General features: G+C 44.7%; 1 protein-coding gene across 1 annotated transcript in view; it reads left to right on the top strand.

Annotated features, from left to right (window-relative positions):
* CLTRN (collectrin, amino acid transport regulator) overlaps positions 1 to 18,738 on the top strand; it is a 195,759-nt gene that overhangs the window by 133,004 nt on the left and 44,017 nt on the right. The window contains exons 3-4 of the mRNA XM_069759737.1: positions 2,089 to 2,171; positions 3,351 to 3,467. Coding sequence (XP_069615838.1) covers positions 2,089 to 2,171; positions 3,351 to 3,467 — 200 coding nt within the window. The remainder of the gene's footprint in view (positions 1 to 2,088; positions 2,172 to 3,350; positions 3,468 to 18,738) is intronic.

Below are 18,738 nucleotides of genomic sequence, written 5' to 3'. Positions count from 1 at the left end.
CACTAAAGAATGGTTGAAAGAGAAGATTTTTGTTTTGGAACAACCTGATCTCAAGCCTATGGAGATGCCGTGGCATTACATGAAGATTTACACGCGGCATCCAAGAAATATTTTCTGCAGAAGCAAAGAGTGAACGATTACAGCAGTCACCAGTCCAATCTTTGAACGATAAAATTTGTTTTAATTAATGCAAATACAGGCACAGGACAGAAGAAACATGGATCAAAGAATCCAGAAACATTGCTCTATGGTAATAGTGAGAAATCGTACAAAATTCATGTTCAACATTGTGTCGATCACAAGAAATGTTCGGTGCTGGTGATTGATGTTAAAGGTGATCTACAGGTTTTTAAAGTTAAAGGTTCACTTACTTTTTCTCCTGCACTGTGAATGTTTGCGCAAGGTGCTCAATAAAACATATAAACCTGTGTTATTTACTTGTATTGATTTTCTTTTTCATTCCAACTCAGACCACATTTATTAGTAATCAATACAGTAAAATAGATTATTCCAAAGTATTCAGATTATTTAAGATGCACCCGTACAAGCAATAATAATATTGTCTAATAATTCTGTACCAATATTTTTTTCATTTGAAATCTCCCTAAAAAAGTACTGTACAGCATCATCCACATTGTATCCCTAAAAAATCAGACGTAATTGAAGTGTTCTTAAGTCTTTCCGAATGAAAGAAGTCAAATAGGGCAAGTTGTCTCGATAGCTGTAGATATTTGTTTTGACCTCATGGCAAATGGTTAAAATGCAGACTTCAGTTCAGCTGCTCAGATTGATAACGCTTGTAATCATCTGGAAAATCACAGGGACAAAGACATGTTTGTGACTCAGGATGTTCACACCAGTTCATTCAAGGAAAACCATATCGCATGGATGGTTTACAGCTCCCATTAAATAAACATCTTGGGAAAAAAACATTTTAAGTATACAGATTTATTCCAAAAAAAGCAACTTGAATTAATTCAATGCAAAGTTAATTTGCGTTACATTTTTAGGAATTTGCTGAACCTGACAAATGTGAACAATACGTAATTCGCTTTTCTTGACTTGCCTAAAACTGTCACTGTCATTTTACACATTGCAGAATAAGGATACCATGACCTCACAAATGATTGAGCAGGCTTTCATAATGCCTGTATAAAAGCAGAGGCAGGGAATGCAGCAGCCATTTTGTGGAGAATCTGGAAAGTGAGAGGATATCACAGCTTATTCATACAGACAGAAACAGAAAGCTGTAAAATACTGAAGAGACTATATCGATAATGTGTGACAGCAGAGTGGTCCAGAACGGATACCGTCTGTTTACCCAAAGCCATATATGTTTAGGTCACCGACATTACTAATGCTGCATTTGCATTGAGTAGCTTTAAAGGGGTTGAATACAGTCATAGGAGACTTCAGTGTGTTATACATGTCTTTTAGGTCAATTGTCGGCTTTCCAGTATTTTCATGACAAATTGATTCACAGCAAATTGAATTTTTGTGAAAAACTTGATGAATTGGGCAAATAAGAATTTCAAAAGATTTCCATCTCTGATGAAAGGACAGAACAATAGGCAGTGTTACAAGCTGGTATTTATCTGCTTTGTTACCATAGAGGCACAGAATATACAAATGTATGGTTGAGATCTACAGGTCGTCAATATATCATATAGTACAGAGATTAACTATAGTTAAGAGTGGCAGAAGCTCCACGTGTATCCACTCTGAGCGAGGGGCCCGTTACGACCACATCCTCTAGCCCCCTGAAAGCTACAGTACTGAACTAAATACAAGGAATACCCGAAAATATGGGCCAATTTAGAGTCGTTTAACCATCATAGTTTGTCTCTTGTCACTCCGATCGTTACACATATTTTTGTCCTGCTTCCAACACATCAACTTCAAAACTTCAAGAGCGGAATGTGGTTTTAATTTTATTGCTGATCAGTACACAAAAATGATGTATTATGTATTACCATATATGCAGAGAAGTTATACTGTGGATCCACGCGCAGAGATGAGCCAGATATGGTTGGTCATGTATTACAGTCCGTACAATCTGTGGCACCATTGTCTCTTCCTCTTTTACAGTATGCATGGAACGCTGATGAAGAGTTTCTCTTTAAAGCTATGATGGTATTTACCATGCGAGCTCATGTGGACAATGCAATTCAGTAAGTTCCATGAATAGTTAATACAATAATGACTAATCTTTACATGACTGTATATGGGGATACAGTCATGGCCAAAAGTTTTTGCACCCTTGAAATTGTTCCAGAAAATGAAGAAGGAGCCTCTGTGCTCTGAAAGCTTGCAAACATATTATTTTCTGGTTAGGCAATAAAGGTATCACTCCCAGAATACTTCTTCCAGAAAATGAAGTATTTCTCCCAGAAAATTATTGAAATTACACATGTTTTGTTATACTCATATTTATTTCCTTTGTGTGTATTGAAACAACACAAAAAAACAAAAAAAAGGCAAATTGGACATAATTTAACACAAAACCCCCAAAATAGGCCAGACAAAAATGTTGACACCCTCAATATATTACACGCTCTCATACACTTGTATGGGTGCATGCCATCTGATTAGCAAATCCACTCGCAGCATGCTGTGATTGTTTTTCTCATTCCGAACTGGCATCAGAAAAAAGGTACGGTACGTATCTTCAGTACTTCAGTGCCCCATAGAAGAACATTAGTCCAAGTTAAATCCAATAAAACATCGGATAGCAGTCTTTTGATGTATAAGTTTGTGTGAGCGAGCCCTTAGGAGCATGACTTATTGCTAAATGTAAACCCACAAACATCAAATAGATTTCCCCACCACACAGATGAGCTTCTAATGTACCATATAGTGAAGATAATCATCCCTTGTTATTTTTTCTTTTTTAGTTTCGATTCATCTTTCATTTAAAGGGACTCTGTCATCCCCTGGATGAATTTAAGCTATTATTATGGACATACAGGTAATAGAATGGTTAAACCAGTCTTATCTGTATGCCTCATAGCTGCGGTCTAAATGTTGAGAAAAGCAGTTTTATGGTAATGATGTCTTCCAGGCTCCGGGGCGTATGGTGCCTGGAAGAAATTCCTGCTTTCTCTCTTCAGTTGCTGCACAGTAATTCCACTCTGTTACCTGTATGCCCATAGTAATAGCTTAAATTCATCCAGGGGGTGACAGATTCCCTTTAAGGCTTTACATTATTCCCCTCAACTTTATTGTATATCCATCCTAAATTTAAACAGAATGAAAACACATCAATAAATAGCATGCAAAAGACCTCGCTAGAATAAGATGAATTAGAGATACTACTGACAGATTTCACTAAACTATCTTTTTATACACAGGATTTCAAATGTTTTGATCTGCAACGTGACTCCAAGAGTGTCCTTCTGGTTTGTGGTTACATCCCCATCAAACATCTCAGAACCTCTACAAAGCGCAGAAGTGAAGAATGCTATAAGGTAGATGCAGAATACATCACCGGTGAATGCATCTTGTTGCATCGCTACCTTTACCTATCTACCTATCACATAAAAATCTATTTTTCTTTTATTTGTTCTGTAATGTACAGTTTATCAAAAGACATGAAAATTGCTATCTTGGACACTAGGGCCCCAAGTCATTAAGACCGTCAGTTCTCTCGGCGGTCTTGATTTGGGAAATGTTACGGAATGGCACATCTCGTTATGAATTAGACAAACTGTGGCATCACGCCCCGACCCACCCAACCCAGCTCTGCCAATGTTGACCGAGTTGGGAGAAAGTAGCATAAGTGGCGCCAAAACTCCAGAATTTTGGCACTAAAACTTTGATGAATCAGGCCCTAGATGTTACACGTCGGCCATTGTTATTTATTTCTGATTCTCTTTCTGCACTGGAACTCGTGGCAAAACATACTCATAATGCAAGAGGAGGAACGTTGATATTACGTGCTAGAAGACTGCGTATGTCAGAACTATACCAGATGAAGGTAATAGTGGTGGATATACTTATATCTTGGTCTGAGTGAAGAAATATTGTAATCATCAGATGGCTCTCGTCTCGCATAAATGAAACCAGTTTTCCATGGTTGTTTTTAGGTACTGAATACTTTTTAGAATACATACAGATCAGTTGACTTGCTGTTCTCTGGATTTAGGCTGAACATTCTCACTTGATTAATATTAATTTTGGGTAGGACTGACCATCTATTGTAAGCAGGGATTCCCAAAGGCAGATTCAGGGGAGAAATGAGGAGTGATCAAGCAGATTGTTGTATTTTACCTTGACTGATATTTGTATTCTCTGGCAAGATAAACGGTTTCCAGAGGGGACATCAGCTTCTTCCCATGCATGATCGGTCAAAACGATCGTGCATACGTATGGTTGCATTAAGGAGAAATACATGTTGTCATCCAGCAACTATCTAAAGTGCGTGGTTATGAATCTATTTTAAAGGATGATAAGAAAATAATGAAGACATTGTAATCCAGCACCAATATACAGGTGCTTCTCACTGAATTAGAATATCAACAAAAAGTTAATTTATTTCAGTTCTTCAATACAAAAAGTGAAACTCATATTATATAGAGTCATTGCAAACAGAGTGATCTATTTCAAGTGTTTATTTCTGTTAATGTCGATGATTATGGCTTACAGCCAATGAAAACCCAAAAGTCATTATCTCAGTAAATTAGAATACTTTATAGCACCAGCTTGAAAGATTATTTTAAAATTCAAAATGTTGGTCTACTGAAATGTATGTTCAGTAGTGATTAGCTAGTGTACTCGTTGCGCGGGTTTTCCTGAGCACGCTCGGGTGACCTCCGAGTATTTGTTAGTGTTCGGAGATTTAGTTTTCATCACGGCAGCTGAATGATTTATAGCTACTAGCCAGCCTGAGTACATGTGGGGGTTGCCTGGTTGCTAGGTAATCCCCACATGTAATCAAGCTGGCTAATAGCTGTAAATCATGCTGCTGAGGCGATAAAAACGTAATCTCCAAGCAGTCATAAATACTCGGAGACCACCTGAGCATGCTCTGGAAAACCGAGCAACGAGTACACTCCCTCATCACTAATGTTCAGTAAATGCACTCAATACTTGGTTGGGGCTCTTTTTGCATCAATTACTGCATCAATACGGCATGGCATGGAGGCGATCAGCCTGTGGCACTGCTGAGGTGTTATGGAAGCCCAGGTTGCTTTGATAGCAGCCTTCAGCTTGCCTGCATTGTTGAGTCTGGTGTCTCTTATCTTCCTGTTGACAATACCCCATACATTCTCTATTGGGTTAAGGTCAGGTGAGTTTCGTGGCCAATCAAGCCCAGTGATACTGTTGTTTTTAAACCAGGTATTGGTACTTTTGGTAGTGTGGACAGGTGCCAAGTCTTGCTGGAGAATGAAATTTCCATCTCCAAAAATCTTATTGGCAGAGGGAAGCATGAAGTGTTCTAAAATTTCCTTGTAGACGGCTGTGCTGACTTTGGTCATGATAAAACACAGTGGACCTACACCAGCAGATAACATGGCTCCCCAAACCACTGATTGTGGAAACTTCACACTAGACCTCAAGCAGCTTGGATTGTGTCTTTCCACTCTTCCTCCAGACTCTGGGACCTTGATTTCCAAATGAAATGCAAAATGTACTTTTATCTGAAAACAACACCTTGGACCATTGAGCAACAGTCCAGTTCTTTTTCTCCTTGGCCCAGGTAAGACGCTTCTGGAGTTGTCTATTGGTCATGAGTGGCTTGACACAAGGAATGCGACACTTGTAGCCCATGTCCTGGATACGTCTGTGTGTGGTGGCTCTGGAAGCAATGACTCCAGCAGCAGTCCACTCCTTGTGAATCTCCCCAAAATTTTTGAATGGCCTTTAACAATCCTTTCAAGGCTTCGATTATCCCGATTGCTTGAGCTGAGCACCTTTTTCTACCCCACTTCTTCCTTCCACTCAATTTTCCATTAATATGATTGGGTACAGCACTCTGTGAGCAGCCACCTTCTTTAGCAATGAGCTTTTGTGGCTTACCCTCCTTGTGGAGTGTGTCAATGACTGCCTTCTGGATATCTGTCAAGTCAGCAGTCTTCCCCATGCTTGTGGAGCCTACTGAAACAGACTAAGGGACCTTACCTTTTTAAATGCTTAGGAAAAAGGAGACGTTCTATGAGGAAGGTGAAAAAGTGGGTCATTTGCTTTCAGTGGTGGCTTCAGCGCAACGGAACTCATCTCATGTATATGCAATAAAATCAGAACAGGGTAATGTGGTTACACAGGGGGAACAAGAGGTTTTTCAGATGGTTTACTATGGGCTGTATTCCTCTAGGTTGCAAAAGGGAAAAGAGGAGTTGGATAGGTTTCTAGGGGAGTTTGATTTACCCCGATTAAGTATGGAGGACAGAGAGTGTTTAGACGAACCGCTTGTAGGGGAGGAATTAGGAGCGGCATTGGCGGACATGGTGGGAGACAGGGCTTCGGGGGCAGACGGCATTCCGGCGGAGGTTTATAAAGCTCTTAACGAAGAAATAATAACCAAATTGGAAAGGGTATTTAATGAGTCGTTGGAGAGGGGAGTTCTGCCTGCATCTATGAGTGAGGCCATTGTTGTGGTCATTCCTAAAGCTGATAAAGACCCACAGTTGCCGGAGTCTTACAGTCTAACAGGCTGACTCGCATAATTGACAAGGTCAAATCCCAGCTGAAAATGCGGGTAAAAGGGTACCGTCACACTATACGATTTACCTACGATCACGACCAGCGATATGACCTGGCCGTGATCGTAGGTAAATCGTAGTGTGGTCGCTGGGGAGCTGTCACACAGACAGCTCTCCAGCGACCAACGATGCCGAGGTCCCTGGGTAACCAGGGTAAACATCGGGTAACTAAGCGCAGGACCGCGCTTAGTTACCCGATGTTTACCCTGGTTACAAGCGTTAAACTAAAAAAAAAAAAACAGCACATACTTACATTCTGGTGTCCGTCAGGTCCCTTGCAGTCTGCTTCCCTCTGCTTCCCGCACTCACAGACTGCCGGCCGTAAAGTGAAAGTGAAAGCACAGCCGCTGTGCTCTGCTTTCACTTTACGGCCGGCAGTCACAGTGCGGGAAGCAGACGGCAAGGGACCTGACGGACACCAGAATGTAAGTATGTGCTGTTTTTTTTTTTTAGTTTAACGCTTGTAACCAGGGTAAACATCGGGTAACTAAGCGCGGTCCTGCGCTTAGTTACCCGATGTTTACCCTGGTTACAAGTGAACGCATCGCTGGATCGCATCGCTAGATCGCTAGATCGGTGTCACACACACCGATCTAGCGATGACAGCGGGAGATCCAGCGATGAAAGAAAGTTCCATACGATCTGCTACGACGTACGATTCTCAGCAGGATCCCTGATCGCTGCTGCGTGTCAGACACAGCAATATCGTAACGATATCGCTGGAACGTCACGAATCGTACCGTCGTAGCAATCGAAATGTTATAGTGTGACGGTACCCTAAGAGAGTGGTGGTGTCGTTGGATGCACACAAAGCCTTCGACAGTGTAGAATTAAATTACTTGTGGTCAGTACTGGAACGCATGGGGTTTGGGCCAAAATATATTTCTTGGGTGAGGTTGCTATACTCCGCTCCAACTGCTAAAATTAGAATAAATAATAAAGTGTCAGAGAGCTTTCCGCTGTCTAAGGGTACAAGGCAGGGGTGTTCGTTGTCTCCGTTGCTTTTTGCCCTGGCTGTGGAGCCCTTGGCTGCTAAATTAAGAAGCGCACAAGAGATAAAGGGATTTGTTTATGGGACAAAGGAGGAGAAGGTAGCCTTATATGCGATGATATTTTGCTCTTTCTGGAAGATTCTAAAGCAGTCTTTGTCAACTACAGTCCTCAAGACCCCACAACAGGTCATGTTTTCAGGATTTCTTTAGTATTGCACAGGTGATATTTTCATCACCTGCTAAAGCATTAATTCCATCGCCTATGCAATCCTGAAAACATGACCTGTTGTGAGTTCTTGAGGACTGGAGTTGAGAAACACTGTTCTAAAGTGACCTTGAGAAGGGTGGTGGCACTAATTGAGGACTTCGGGCAGTTTTTGGGACTTAAAATTAATTGGGACAAATCTTGTGTTTTGCCGATAGACAGGGACAATGGCCATATTAGGGAGGTGAAAATATCTACAAAATTAAAGGTGGCTTAAAAATTCAAGTACTTAGGGATTCATATAGCCCTTCCTTTGACGAGTTTTGAGGAACTTAATCTAAGCCCACTATTACAAAAAATACGTACTAAAATCCTGGCGTGGAATAAGTTACATCTTTCGGTAGTAGGTAGAGTTAATCTTTTGAAGATGATTGTGATGCCACAGCTATTGTATGTGCTACATAATTCTCCTATCTGGATCCCGCGGTGCAGATTTCGTAGGATCAAATCACTGTTTGGTGTATTAATATGTGGGGGAAGAATTCAAGGCTTAAACAGGAAACATTACAGAGGCCAAAAGAGGACAGTGGTGTAGCGCTTCCTAATCCCTGGTTATATTTCTTATCGGCACAATGACAGCATCTTAGAGGCTGGGGGGGAGGACATGGGGAGAGGACAGACGCCTTGTAGCTTGGAGTATTTAATAAAGTCCTTCCCATTAAGTGAGAGTCTGGAAGGGGGACTGTTATGATAAGATAATTCAGTACCACAATGGACATAGAGGTCAGAGCACATACAGTGACCTGACAATAACCCCAAAACATAGAACGAGCTCTGAGACGTGGGAACTCTGATGACCGCAATCCCTAATCCTCTCCAACCACACTAGAGGCAGCCGTGGATTGCGCCTAACGCTACGTATGCAACTCGGCACAGCCTGAGAAACTAGCTAGCCTGAAGATAGAAAATAAGCCTACCTTGCCTCAGAGAAATACCCCAAAGGAAAAGGCAGCCCCCACATATAATGACTGTGAGTTAAGATGAAAAGACAAACGTAGAGATGAAATAGATTTAGCAAAGTGAGGCCCGACTTTCTGAACAGAGCGAGGATAGGAAAGGTAACTTTGCTGTCAACACAAAACCCTACAAAAACCATGCAAAGGGGGCAAAAAGACCCTCCGTACCGAACTAACGGCACGGAGGTACACCCTCTGCGTCCCAGAGCTTCCAGCAAGCAGGAAAAAACAAATATACAAGCTGGACAGAAAAAACAGCAAACAAAATAGCAAAGCGGAACTTAGCTATGCAGAGCAGCAGGCCACAGGAACGATCCAGGAGGAAACAGGTCCAATACTAGAACATTGACTGGAGGCCAGGATCAAAGCACTAGGTGGAGTTAAATAGAGCAGCACCTAACGACTTCACCACATCACCTGAGGAAGGAAACTCAGAAGCCGCAGTACCACTTTCCTCCACCAACGGAAGCTCACAAAGAGAATCAGCCGAAGTACCACTTGTGACCACAGGAGGGAGCTCTGCCACAGAATTCACAACAGTACCCCCCCCTTGAGGAGGGGTCACCGAACCCTCACCAGAGCCCCCAGGACGACCAGGATGAGCCATATGAAAGGCACGAACAAGATCGGGAGCATGGACATCAGAGGCAAAGACCCAGGAATTATCTTCCTGAGCATAACCCTTCCACTTAACCAGATACTGGAGTTTCCGTCTTGAAACACGAGAATCCAAAATCTTCTCCACAATATACTCCAACTCCCCCTCCACCAAAACCGGGGCAGGAGGATCAACAGATGGAACCATAGGTGCCACGTATCTCCGCAACAATGACCTATGGAATACGTTATGTATGGAAAAAGAATCTGGAAGGGTCAGACGAAAAGACACAGGATTAAGAACCTCAGAAATCCTATACGGACCAATGAAACGAGGTTTAAACTTAGGAGAGGAAACCTTCATAGGAATATGACGAGAAGATAACCAAACCAAATCCCCAACACGAAGTCGGGGACCCACACAGCGTCTGCGATTAGCGAAACGTTGAGCCTTCTCCTGGGACAAGGTCAAATTGTCCACTACATGAGTCCAAATCTGCTGCAACCTGTCCACCACGGTATCCACACCAGGACAGTCCGAAGACTCAACCTGCCCTGAAGAGAAACGAGGATGGAACCCAGAGTTGCAGAAAAACGGCGAAACCAAGGTAGCCGAGCTGGCCCGATTATTAAGGGCGAACTCAGCCAAAGGCAAAAAGGACACCCAGTCATCCTGATCAGCAGAAACAAAGCATCTCAGATATGTTTCCAAGGTCTGATTGGTTCGTTCGGTCTGGCCATTAGTCTGAGGATGGAAAGCCGAGGAAAAAGACAAGTCAATGCCCATCCTACCACAAAAGGCTCGCCAAAACCTCGAAACAAACTGGGAACCTCTGTCAGACACGATATTCTCTGGGATGCCATGTAAACGAACCACATGCTGGAAGAACAATGGCACCAAATCAGAGGAGGAAGGTAATTTAGACAAGGGTACCAAATGGACCATCTTAGAGAAGCGATCACAGACCACCCAAATGACTGACATCTTTTGAGAAACGGGAAGATCTGAAATAAAATCCATAGAGATATGTGTCCAAGGCCTCTTCGGGACTGGCAAGGGCAAAAGCAACCCACTGGCACGAGAACAGCAGGGCTTAGCCCGAGCACAAATCCCACAGGACTGCACAAAAGTACGCACATCCCGCGACAGAGATGGCCACCAAAAGGATCTAGCCACTAACTCTCTGGTACCAAAGATTCCAGGATGACCAGCCAACACCGAACAATGAACCTCAGAGATAACTTTATTCGTCCACCTATCAGGGACAAACAGTTTCTCCGCTGGGCAACGATCAGGTTTATTAGCCTGAAATTTTTGCAGCACCTGCCGCAAATCAGGGGAGATGGCAGACACAATTACTCCCTCTTTGAGGATACCCGCCGGCTCAGATAAACCCGGAGAGTCGGGCACAAAACTCCTAGACAGAGCATCCGCCTTCACATTTTTAGAGCCCGGAAGGTACGAAATCACAAAGTCAAAACGGGCAAAAAACAGCGACCAACGAGCCTGTCTAGGATTCAACCGCTTGGCAGACTCGAGATAAGTCAAGTTCTTATGATCAGTCAAGACCACAACGCGATGCTTAGCTCCTTCAAGCCAATGACGCCACTCCTCGAATGCCCACTTCATGGCCAGCAACTCTCGATTGCCCACATCATAATTTCGCTCAGCAGGCGAAAACTTCCTGGAAAAGAAGGCGCATGGTTTCATCACCGAGCAATCAGAACTTCTCTGCGACAAAACAGCCCCTGCTCCAATCTCAGAAGCATCAACCTCGACCTGGAATGGAAGTGAAACATCTGGTTGACAAAACACAGGGGCAGAAGAAAAACGATGCTTCAACTCTTGAAAAGCTTCCACAGCAGCAGAAGACCAATTGACCACATCAGCACCCTTCTTGGTCAAATCGGTCAATGGTTTAGCAATACTAGAAAAATTGCAGATGAAGCGACGATAAAAATTAGCAAAGCCCAGGAACTTTTGCAGACTTTTCAGAGATGTCGGCTGAGTCCAATCATGAATGGCTTGGACCTTAACAGGGTCCATCTCGATAGTAGAAGGGGAAAAGATGAACCCCAAAAATGAAACCTTCTGAACACCAAAGAGACACTTTGATCCCTTCACAAACAAAGAATTAGCACGCAGGACCTGAAACACCGTTCTGACCTACTTCACATGAGACTCCCAATCATCCGAGAAGATCAAAATGTCATCCAAGTACACAATCAGGAATTTATCCAGGTACTCTCGGAAGATGTCATGCATAAAGGACTGAAACACTGATGGAGCATTGGCAAGTCCGAATGGCATTACTAGATACTCAAAATGGCCCTCGGGCGTATTAAATGCAGTTTTCCATTCATCGCCTCGCTTAATACGCACAAGATTATACGCACCACGAAGATCTATCTTGGTGAACCAACTAGCCCCCTTAATCCGAGCAAACAAATCAGATAACAACGGCAAGGGGTACTGAAATTTAACCGTGATCTTATTTAGAAGGCGGTAATCTATACAAGGTCTCAGTGAACCATCCTTCTTGGCTACAAAAAAGAACCCTGCTCCTAATGGCGACGATGACGGGCGAATATGCCCCTTTTCCAAGGACTCCTTCACATAACTCCGCATAGCGGCGTGCTCAGGCACAGATAAATTAAACAGTCGACCTTTTGGGAATTTACTACCAGGAATCAAATCGATAGCACAATCACAATCCCTATGCGGAGGTAGGGTATCGGACTTGGGCTCATCAAATACATCCCGGTAATCAGACAAGAACTCTGGAACCTCAGAAGGGGTGGATGACGAAATAGTCAGAAATGGGACATCACCATGTACCCCCTGACAACCCCAGCTGGACACAGACATGGATTTCCAATCTAATACTGGATTATGGACTTGTAGCCATGGCAACCCCAACACGACCACATCATGCAGATTATGCAACACCACAAAAGCGAATAACCTCCTGATGTGCAGGAGCCATGCACATGGTCAGCTGGGTCCAGTACTGAGGCTTATTCTTGGCCAAAGGCGTAGCATCAATTCCTCTCAATGGAATAGGACACTGCAAGGGCTCCAAGAAAAACCCACTACGCCTAGCATACTCCAAGTCCATCAAATTCAGGGCAGCGCCTGAATCCACAAATGCCATGACAGAATATGATGACAAAGAGCAGATCAAGGTAACGGACAGAAGAAATTTTGACTGTACCATACCAATGGTGGCAGACCTAGCGAACCGCTTAGTGCGCTTAGGACAATCAGAGATAGCATGAGTGGAATCACCACAGTAGAAACACAGCCCATTCAGACGTCTCTGTTCTTGCCGTTCAACTCTGGTCAAAGTCCTATCGCACTGCATAGACTCAGGTTTAAGCTCAGGTAATACCGCCAAATGGTGCACAGATTTACGCTCACGCAAGCGTCGACCGATCTGAATGGCCAAAGACATAGACTCATTCAGACCAGCAGGCATAGGAAATCCCACCATGACATCCTTAAGGGCTTCAGAGAGACCTTTTCTGAAAATAGCTGCGAGCGCACCTTCATTCCATTGAGTGAGTACGGACCACTTTCTAAATTTCTGACAATATACCTCTATCTCATCCTGACCCTGACACAGAGCCAGCAAATTTTTCTCTGCCTGATCCACTGAATTAGGTTCATCGTACAGCAATCCGAGCGCCAGGAAAAACGCATCGATATTACTTAATGCAGGATCTCCTGACACAAGAGAAAATGCCCAGTCCTGAGGGTCGCCACGTAAAAAAGAAATAATGATCCTAACTTGTTGAACTGGGTCACCAGAGGAGCGAGGTTTCAAAGCCAGAAATAGTTTACAATTATTTTTGAAACTCAGAAATTTAGTTCTGTCTCCAAAAAACAAATCAGGAATAGGAATTCTCGGTTCTAACATAGAATTCTGAACCACAAAGTCTTGAATATTTTGTACTCTTGCCGTGAGCTGATCCACACATGAAGACAGACCTTTAATGTCCATCGCTACACCTGTGTCCTGAACCACCCAAATGTCTAGGGGAAAAAAAGGCAAAACACAGTGCAGAGAAAAAAAAATGGTCTCAGAACTTCTTTTTTCCCTCTATTGAGAATCATTAGCAGGGGTGGATTAAGGGTAGCCAGGGCCCCGGGCTGTTCACACACTGTGGGCCCCCCCGGTCATGTGACGGGGGACATGTGACGGGGGTCATGTGACGGGGGTCATGATATACCCGAACCAGATTATTCCAGAAAAATGGCCGGGCCCTACTCTACTGTAACCTATTCAATATTTGTTAAAATCTGCAATACAATTTAGGTATATCTTGACCAATAATATCACATACAAGGAACAAATACCACCGTACCATGACCAGACCACAAATTACAACCACAGTGATCGAATAATATCACATACAAGGAACAAATACCACCGCACCATGACCAGACCACATATTACCACCACAGTGATCGAATAATATCACATACAAGGAACAAATACCACCGCACCGTGTCAAGACCACATATTACCACTTGGTGACCAAATAGCACATACAAGGGACAAATACCACAACACCATTTCCAGACCACATATTACCACCACATAGTGACTGAATACTACAATACTGATCAGTAAAAAAAAAACAACAAAAAAACAACAACACAATACTATCACCATTAGTGCCAGTATTCACAGGAGATCTGTACTTAGTATGCAGTGTCTGTGTAGAGGTAATACAGTGATCACTGGTGACATTGTACACAGGACCTCTGTATATAGTATATAGTGTATAGTGTCAGTGTATAGGTAACACTGACTCACCAGTGACGTCTCTAGGTGAAGTCCTTCATCTTTCATACAGCACAGACCGCCATCATTTCTCCCAGCCAGGACTCGTTTCTGCAGGAAATAACACAGTTATCTCGAGCTCCGCTTGTAGAACACATTACTTAATTTTTCACAACTGCTACATTACACCACATGAAGAGAAAAAGGCGATATAGTGTCACTCTGCACAGTAACAGGACCGCCCCCCCATTTAAAACAGTATACTCAAAAAATAAAATAAATACATCACTGCAGTAATAATATCCCTTAATTAGCCCCTATGGTAATACTATTCCCCACCCCATGTATCTCATTCCTCGCTCCAGCCATATGTTCTCCCATCCTGCACTCATGAGTATCCATCCTGCCCCATCTGTCTCCATCGTATCCATCCTGCCCCATGATCCAATCCTGCCCCATGTCTTTCATTCTACCCCGTGTCTCCAATCATGCCCCGTGTCTACATTCTGCCCATGCCTCCAGTCCTGCCCCCAGTGTGTCCAGCAATCTGCCCCAGTGTGTCCAGCATATTACCCCCACTGTCTCCAGCAATCTGCCCCACTGTCTCCAGCATTGCCCCCCAGTGTGTCCTCCAGCAATCTGCCCCACTGTCTCCAGCATTGCCCCCCAGTGTGTCCTCCAGCAATCTGCCCCACTGTCTCCAGCATTGCCCCCCAGTGTGTCCTCCAGCAATCTGCCCCACTGTCTCCAGCATTGCCCCACTGTCTCCAGCATTGCCCCACTGTCTCCAGCATTGCCCCACTGTCTCAGCATTGCCCCACTGTCTCCAGCATTGCCCCACTGTCCCCAGCATTGCCCCACTGTCCCCAGCATTGCCCCACTGTCTCCAGCAATCTGCCCCACTGTCTCCAGCAATCTGCCCCACTGTCTCCAGCAATCTGCCCCACTGTCTCCAGCAATCTGCCCCACTGTCTCCAGCAATGTGCCCCACTGTCTCAAGCCTTGCCCCCAGTGTGTCCTCCAGCAATCTGCCCCAGTGTCTCCAGCATTGCCCCAGTGTGTCCTCCAGCATTGCCCCCAGTGTGTCCTCCAACCTGCCCCAGTGTGTCCAGCATTGCCCCCCAGTGTGTCCTCCAGCATTGCCCCCCAGTGTGTCCTCCAGCAATCTGCCCCAGTGTCTCCAGCATTGCCCCAGTGTGTCCTCCAGCATTTCCCCCAGTGTGTCCTCCAACCTGCCCCAGTGTGTCCAGCATTGCCCCCCAGCATTGCCCCCCAGCAATCTGCCCCAGTGTCTCCAGCATTGCCCCAGTGTGTCCTCCAGCATTGCCCCCAGTGTGTCCTCCAACCTGCCCCAGTGTGTCCAGCATTGCCCCCCAGCATTGCCCCCCAGCAATCTGCCCCAGTGTCTCCAGCATTGCCCCAGTGTGTCCTCCAGCATTGCCCCCAGTGTGTCCTCCAACCTGCCCCAGTGTGTCCAGCATTGCCCCCAGTGTGTCCTCCAGCATTGCCCCCAGTGTGTCCTCCAACCTGCCCCAGTGTCTCCAGCATTGCCCCCAATGTGTCCTCCCTCCAGCATTGCCCCCCAGTGTGTCCACGGTCCACCGTTTAACTGATCAAAAAAAAAAAACAGTCTCCTCCTCACCTGTCCGCGCTCCAGGCGGCGAGCTCCCTGCAGCAGCGCACACTCGCCGCCCGCCGGCGACTGACAATGACGTCAGACGCCGGCGACGTGTGTGCTGCGGCCGACTTCAGCTCCCAGCCTCCAATTGGCTGGCGGCTGTTGTTGTTAACTATTGATGTGCGGGCGCGCGCCCGCACATCAATAGGAAACCGCCGCAGCGCCGGAAAGGGCCCGGTGAGCAGATGAGAAGGGGCCCGATGCGGGCCCCCTCTCTCTGCCCACCGGGTCTGGGGGCACATAAACGCCGCCCGGCGGGCATTCACAGTCTCACAGATGATTATCAGAGGGTTAATATGTGCGGTAGCCCAGGGCCCCCCCAGACCACTGGGCCCTGGGCTACCGCCCATATTGACCCTTTGATAATCCGCCCCTGATCATTAGTACTTTTGGCCTCCAGTACTGTTATGATAAGATAATTCAGTACCACAATGGACATAGAGGTCAGAGCACATACAGTGACCTGACAATAACCCCAAAACATAGAACGAGCTCTGAGACGTGGGAACTCTGCTGACCGCAATCCCTAATCCTCTCCAACCACACTAGAGGCAGCCGTGGATTGCGCCTAACGCTACCTATGCAACTCGGCACAGCCTGAGAAACTAGCTAGCCTGAAGATAGAAAATAAGCCTACCTTGCCTCAGAGAAATACCCCAAAGGAAAAGGCAGCCCCCACATATAATGACTGTGAGTTAAGATGAAAAGACAAACGTAGAGATGAAATAGATTTAGCAAAGTGAGGCCCGACTTTCTGAACAGAGCGAGGATAGGAAAGGTAACTTTGCGGTCAACACAAAACCCTACAAAAACCACGCAAAGGGGGCAAAAAGACCCTCCGTACCGAACTAACGGCACGGAGGTACACCCTCTGCGTCCCAGAGCTTCCAGCAAGCAGGAAAAAACAAATATACAAGCTGGACAGAAAAAACAGCAAACAAAATAGCAAAGCGGAACTTAGCTATGCAGAGCAGCAGGCCACAGGAACGATCCAGGAGGAAACAGGTCCAATACTAGAACATTGACTGGAGGCCAGGATCAAAGCACTAGGTGGAGTTAAATAGAGCAGCACCTAACGACTTCACCACATCACCTGAGGAAGGAAACTCAGAAGCCGCAGTACCACTTTCCTCCACCAACGGAAGCTCACAGAGAGAATCAGCCGAAGTACCACTTGTGACCACAGGAGGAAGCTCTGCCACAGAATTCACAACAGGGGACGTTTTCTAAAGTTGAGATTCCAGTATCACACCATCAATCTAATCCATAAGGTATGGGAAACAGTTAAGCAGATCAGGGGAGTGACTGGTTTCACCAGGTTCTCACTTATGTGGGACAATATATACTTTCAGGAATTTAGACACATGGAAGGTTATAGGGCTTGGAAAGGGGCAGGTTTCGGATTGATAGGTCAGTTGATCAATCAGGGTAGACTTAAATCATTTGAAATGTTGCAGGAGGAATTTTAGTTACCGGGTCTAGATCTGTTTCACTATAACAGGATTTAACACACATTTCAGGCGCAAAGTAGAAGAGGGCCTGTGGTGATACAAGCGGACCTCACATTAGACTTTATTCTTAAAAATAGTGGAACGGGGGGGGGGGGCGATTTCGGAGGTATATAGAGACCTGCTGTTTGCTTTTCTCGGTAATCATCCTATTGAGGATAGAAGGAAATGGGAGGTGGAATTGGGAGAGATAAATGATGATAGATGGGAATCTATTTTAGAATATGTGCCTAAGATATCTATGAGTGAACCTGGGAGATTATTGCAGGTGTATGTGATATAGAGTATATAGAACCCCCGATTGGCTATTTAAAGCTGGGGTGAGGCCTAATTCTGAGTGTCCTAGGTGTTCACAATCTCAGGCGGGTATGCTGCACATGCTCTGGCACTGTCCCAGACTGTCATCTTTCTGTATTGTAGTTTTGAATCTTATTGAAGTGGTATATGGGTGTGTTGTCCCTAGAGACCTGATGGTATGTATACTGGGATATGTGGAAGAAATAATAACGGACAATATGACCAAAATAGTAATTGCAAGATTGTTATTCATTGCAAGGAAATTGATCGCTAAATTTTGAATCAGAGAGGAGCCTCCGTCCAGACGGGAATTTATTACACAGACGGACCATATAATCCTTCCTGAAAAAAGTATCTACTCTAAAAGAAACAAGCTGGACTTATTCCACAAAATATGGCAACCGTGGATGGACTGGAATTACAGTAGTATGGTTGAAATGATACATGCTATTATAGTGACCCCCTGACGAAGGCTGACGCCGAAGCGCGCGTCGGGGACTGGCACATCCAGGAGATGGTAGCACCACAGGTAACTTCTGCTCCAGGCACTCCTTTCAAGCCATTGTGATGTAATATATTCGACTCATTACGTGTGACATTTGTCACAGTGTCTAAATTGATTTAGCAGTCACCTGTACGTATTACCAGTGTAAGCACACATTTGGCCGCACATTTTGCACCTTATAGTCACATCTTGGCCGCATTTTCTTGCACTTGTCGCACTTTATGCTGGTTTACATATATATAAAGACGTCTTTCACTGCAATTGCAGTTATTATATTTACCTTAGCCTGAAAAGCATTTCAGGTCATTTTTTAAGGTGTACCATTTCCTTCCCATATCCATCAGTTTAGTGTGTATATACATTTTCAGCTCTGTGTTTGGTTACTTATTTATTTATTAATATTACGCCATCACTTTACCATTCCAGGACTGTATTTTTGCTCTGTCTCC

This window comes from Ranitomeya imitator, chromosome 3 (genome assembly GCF_032444005.1).
Source record: "Ranitomeya imitator isolate aRanImi1 chromosome 3, aRanImi1.pri, whole genome shotgun sequence".
Lineage (NCBI taxonomy): Eukaryota > Metazoa > Chordata > Amphibia > Anura > Dendrobatidae > Ranitomeya > Ranitomeya imitator.
Note: the sequence above shows the minus strand (reverse complement) of the source record. Positions and strands in the feature narration are given on the sequence as shown.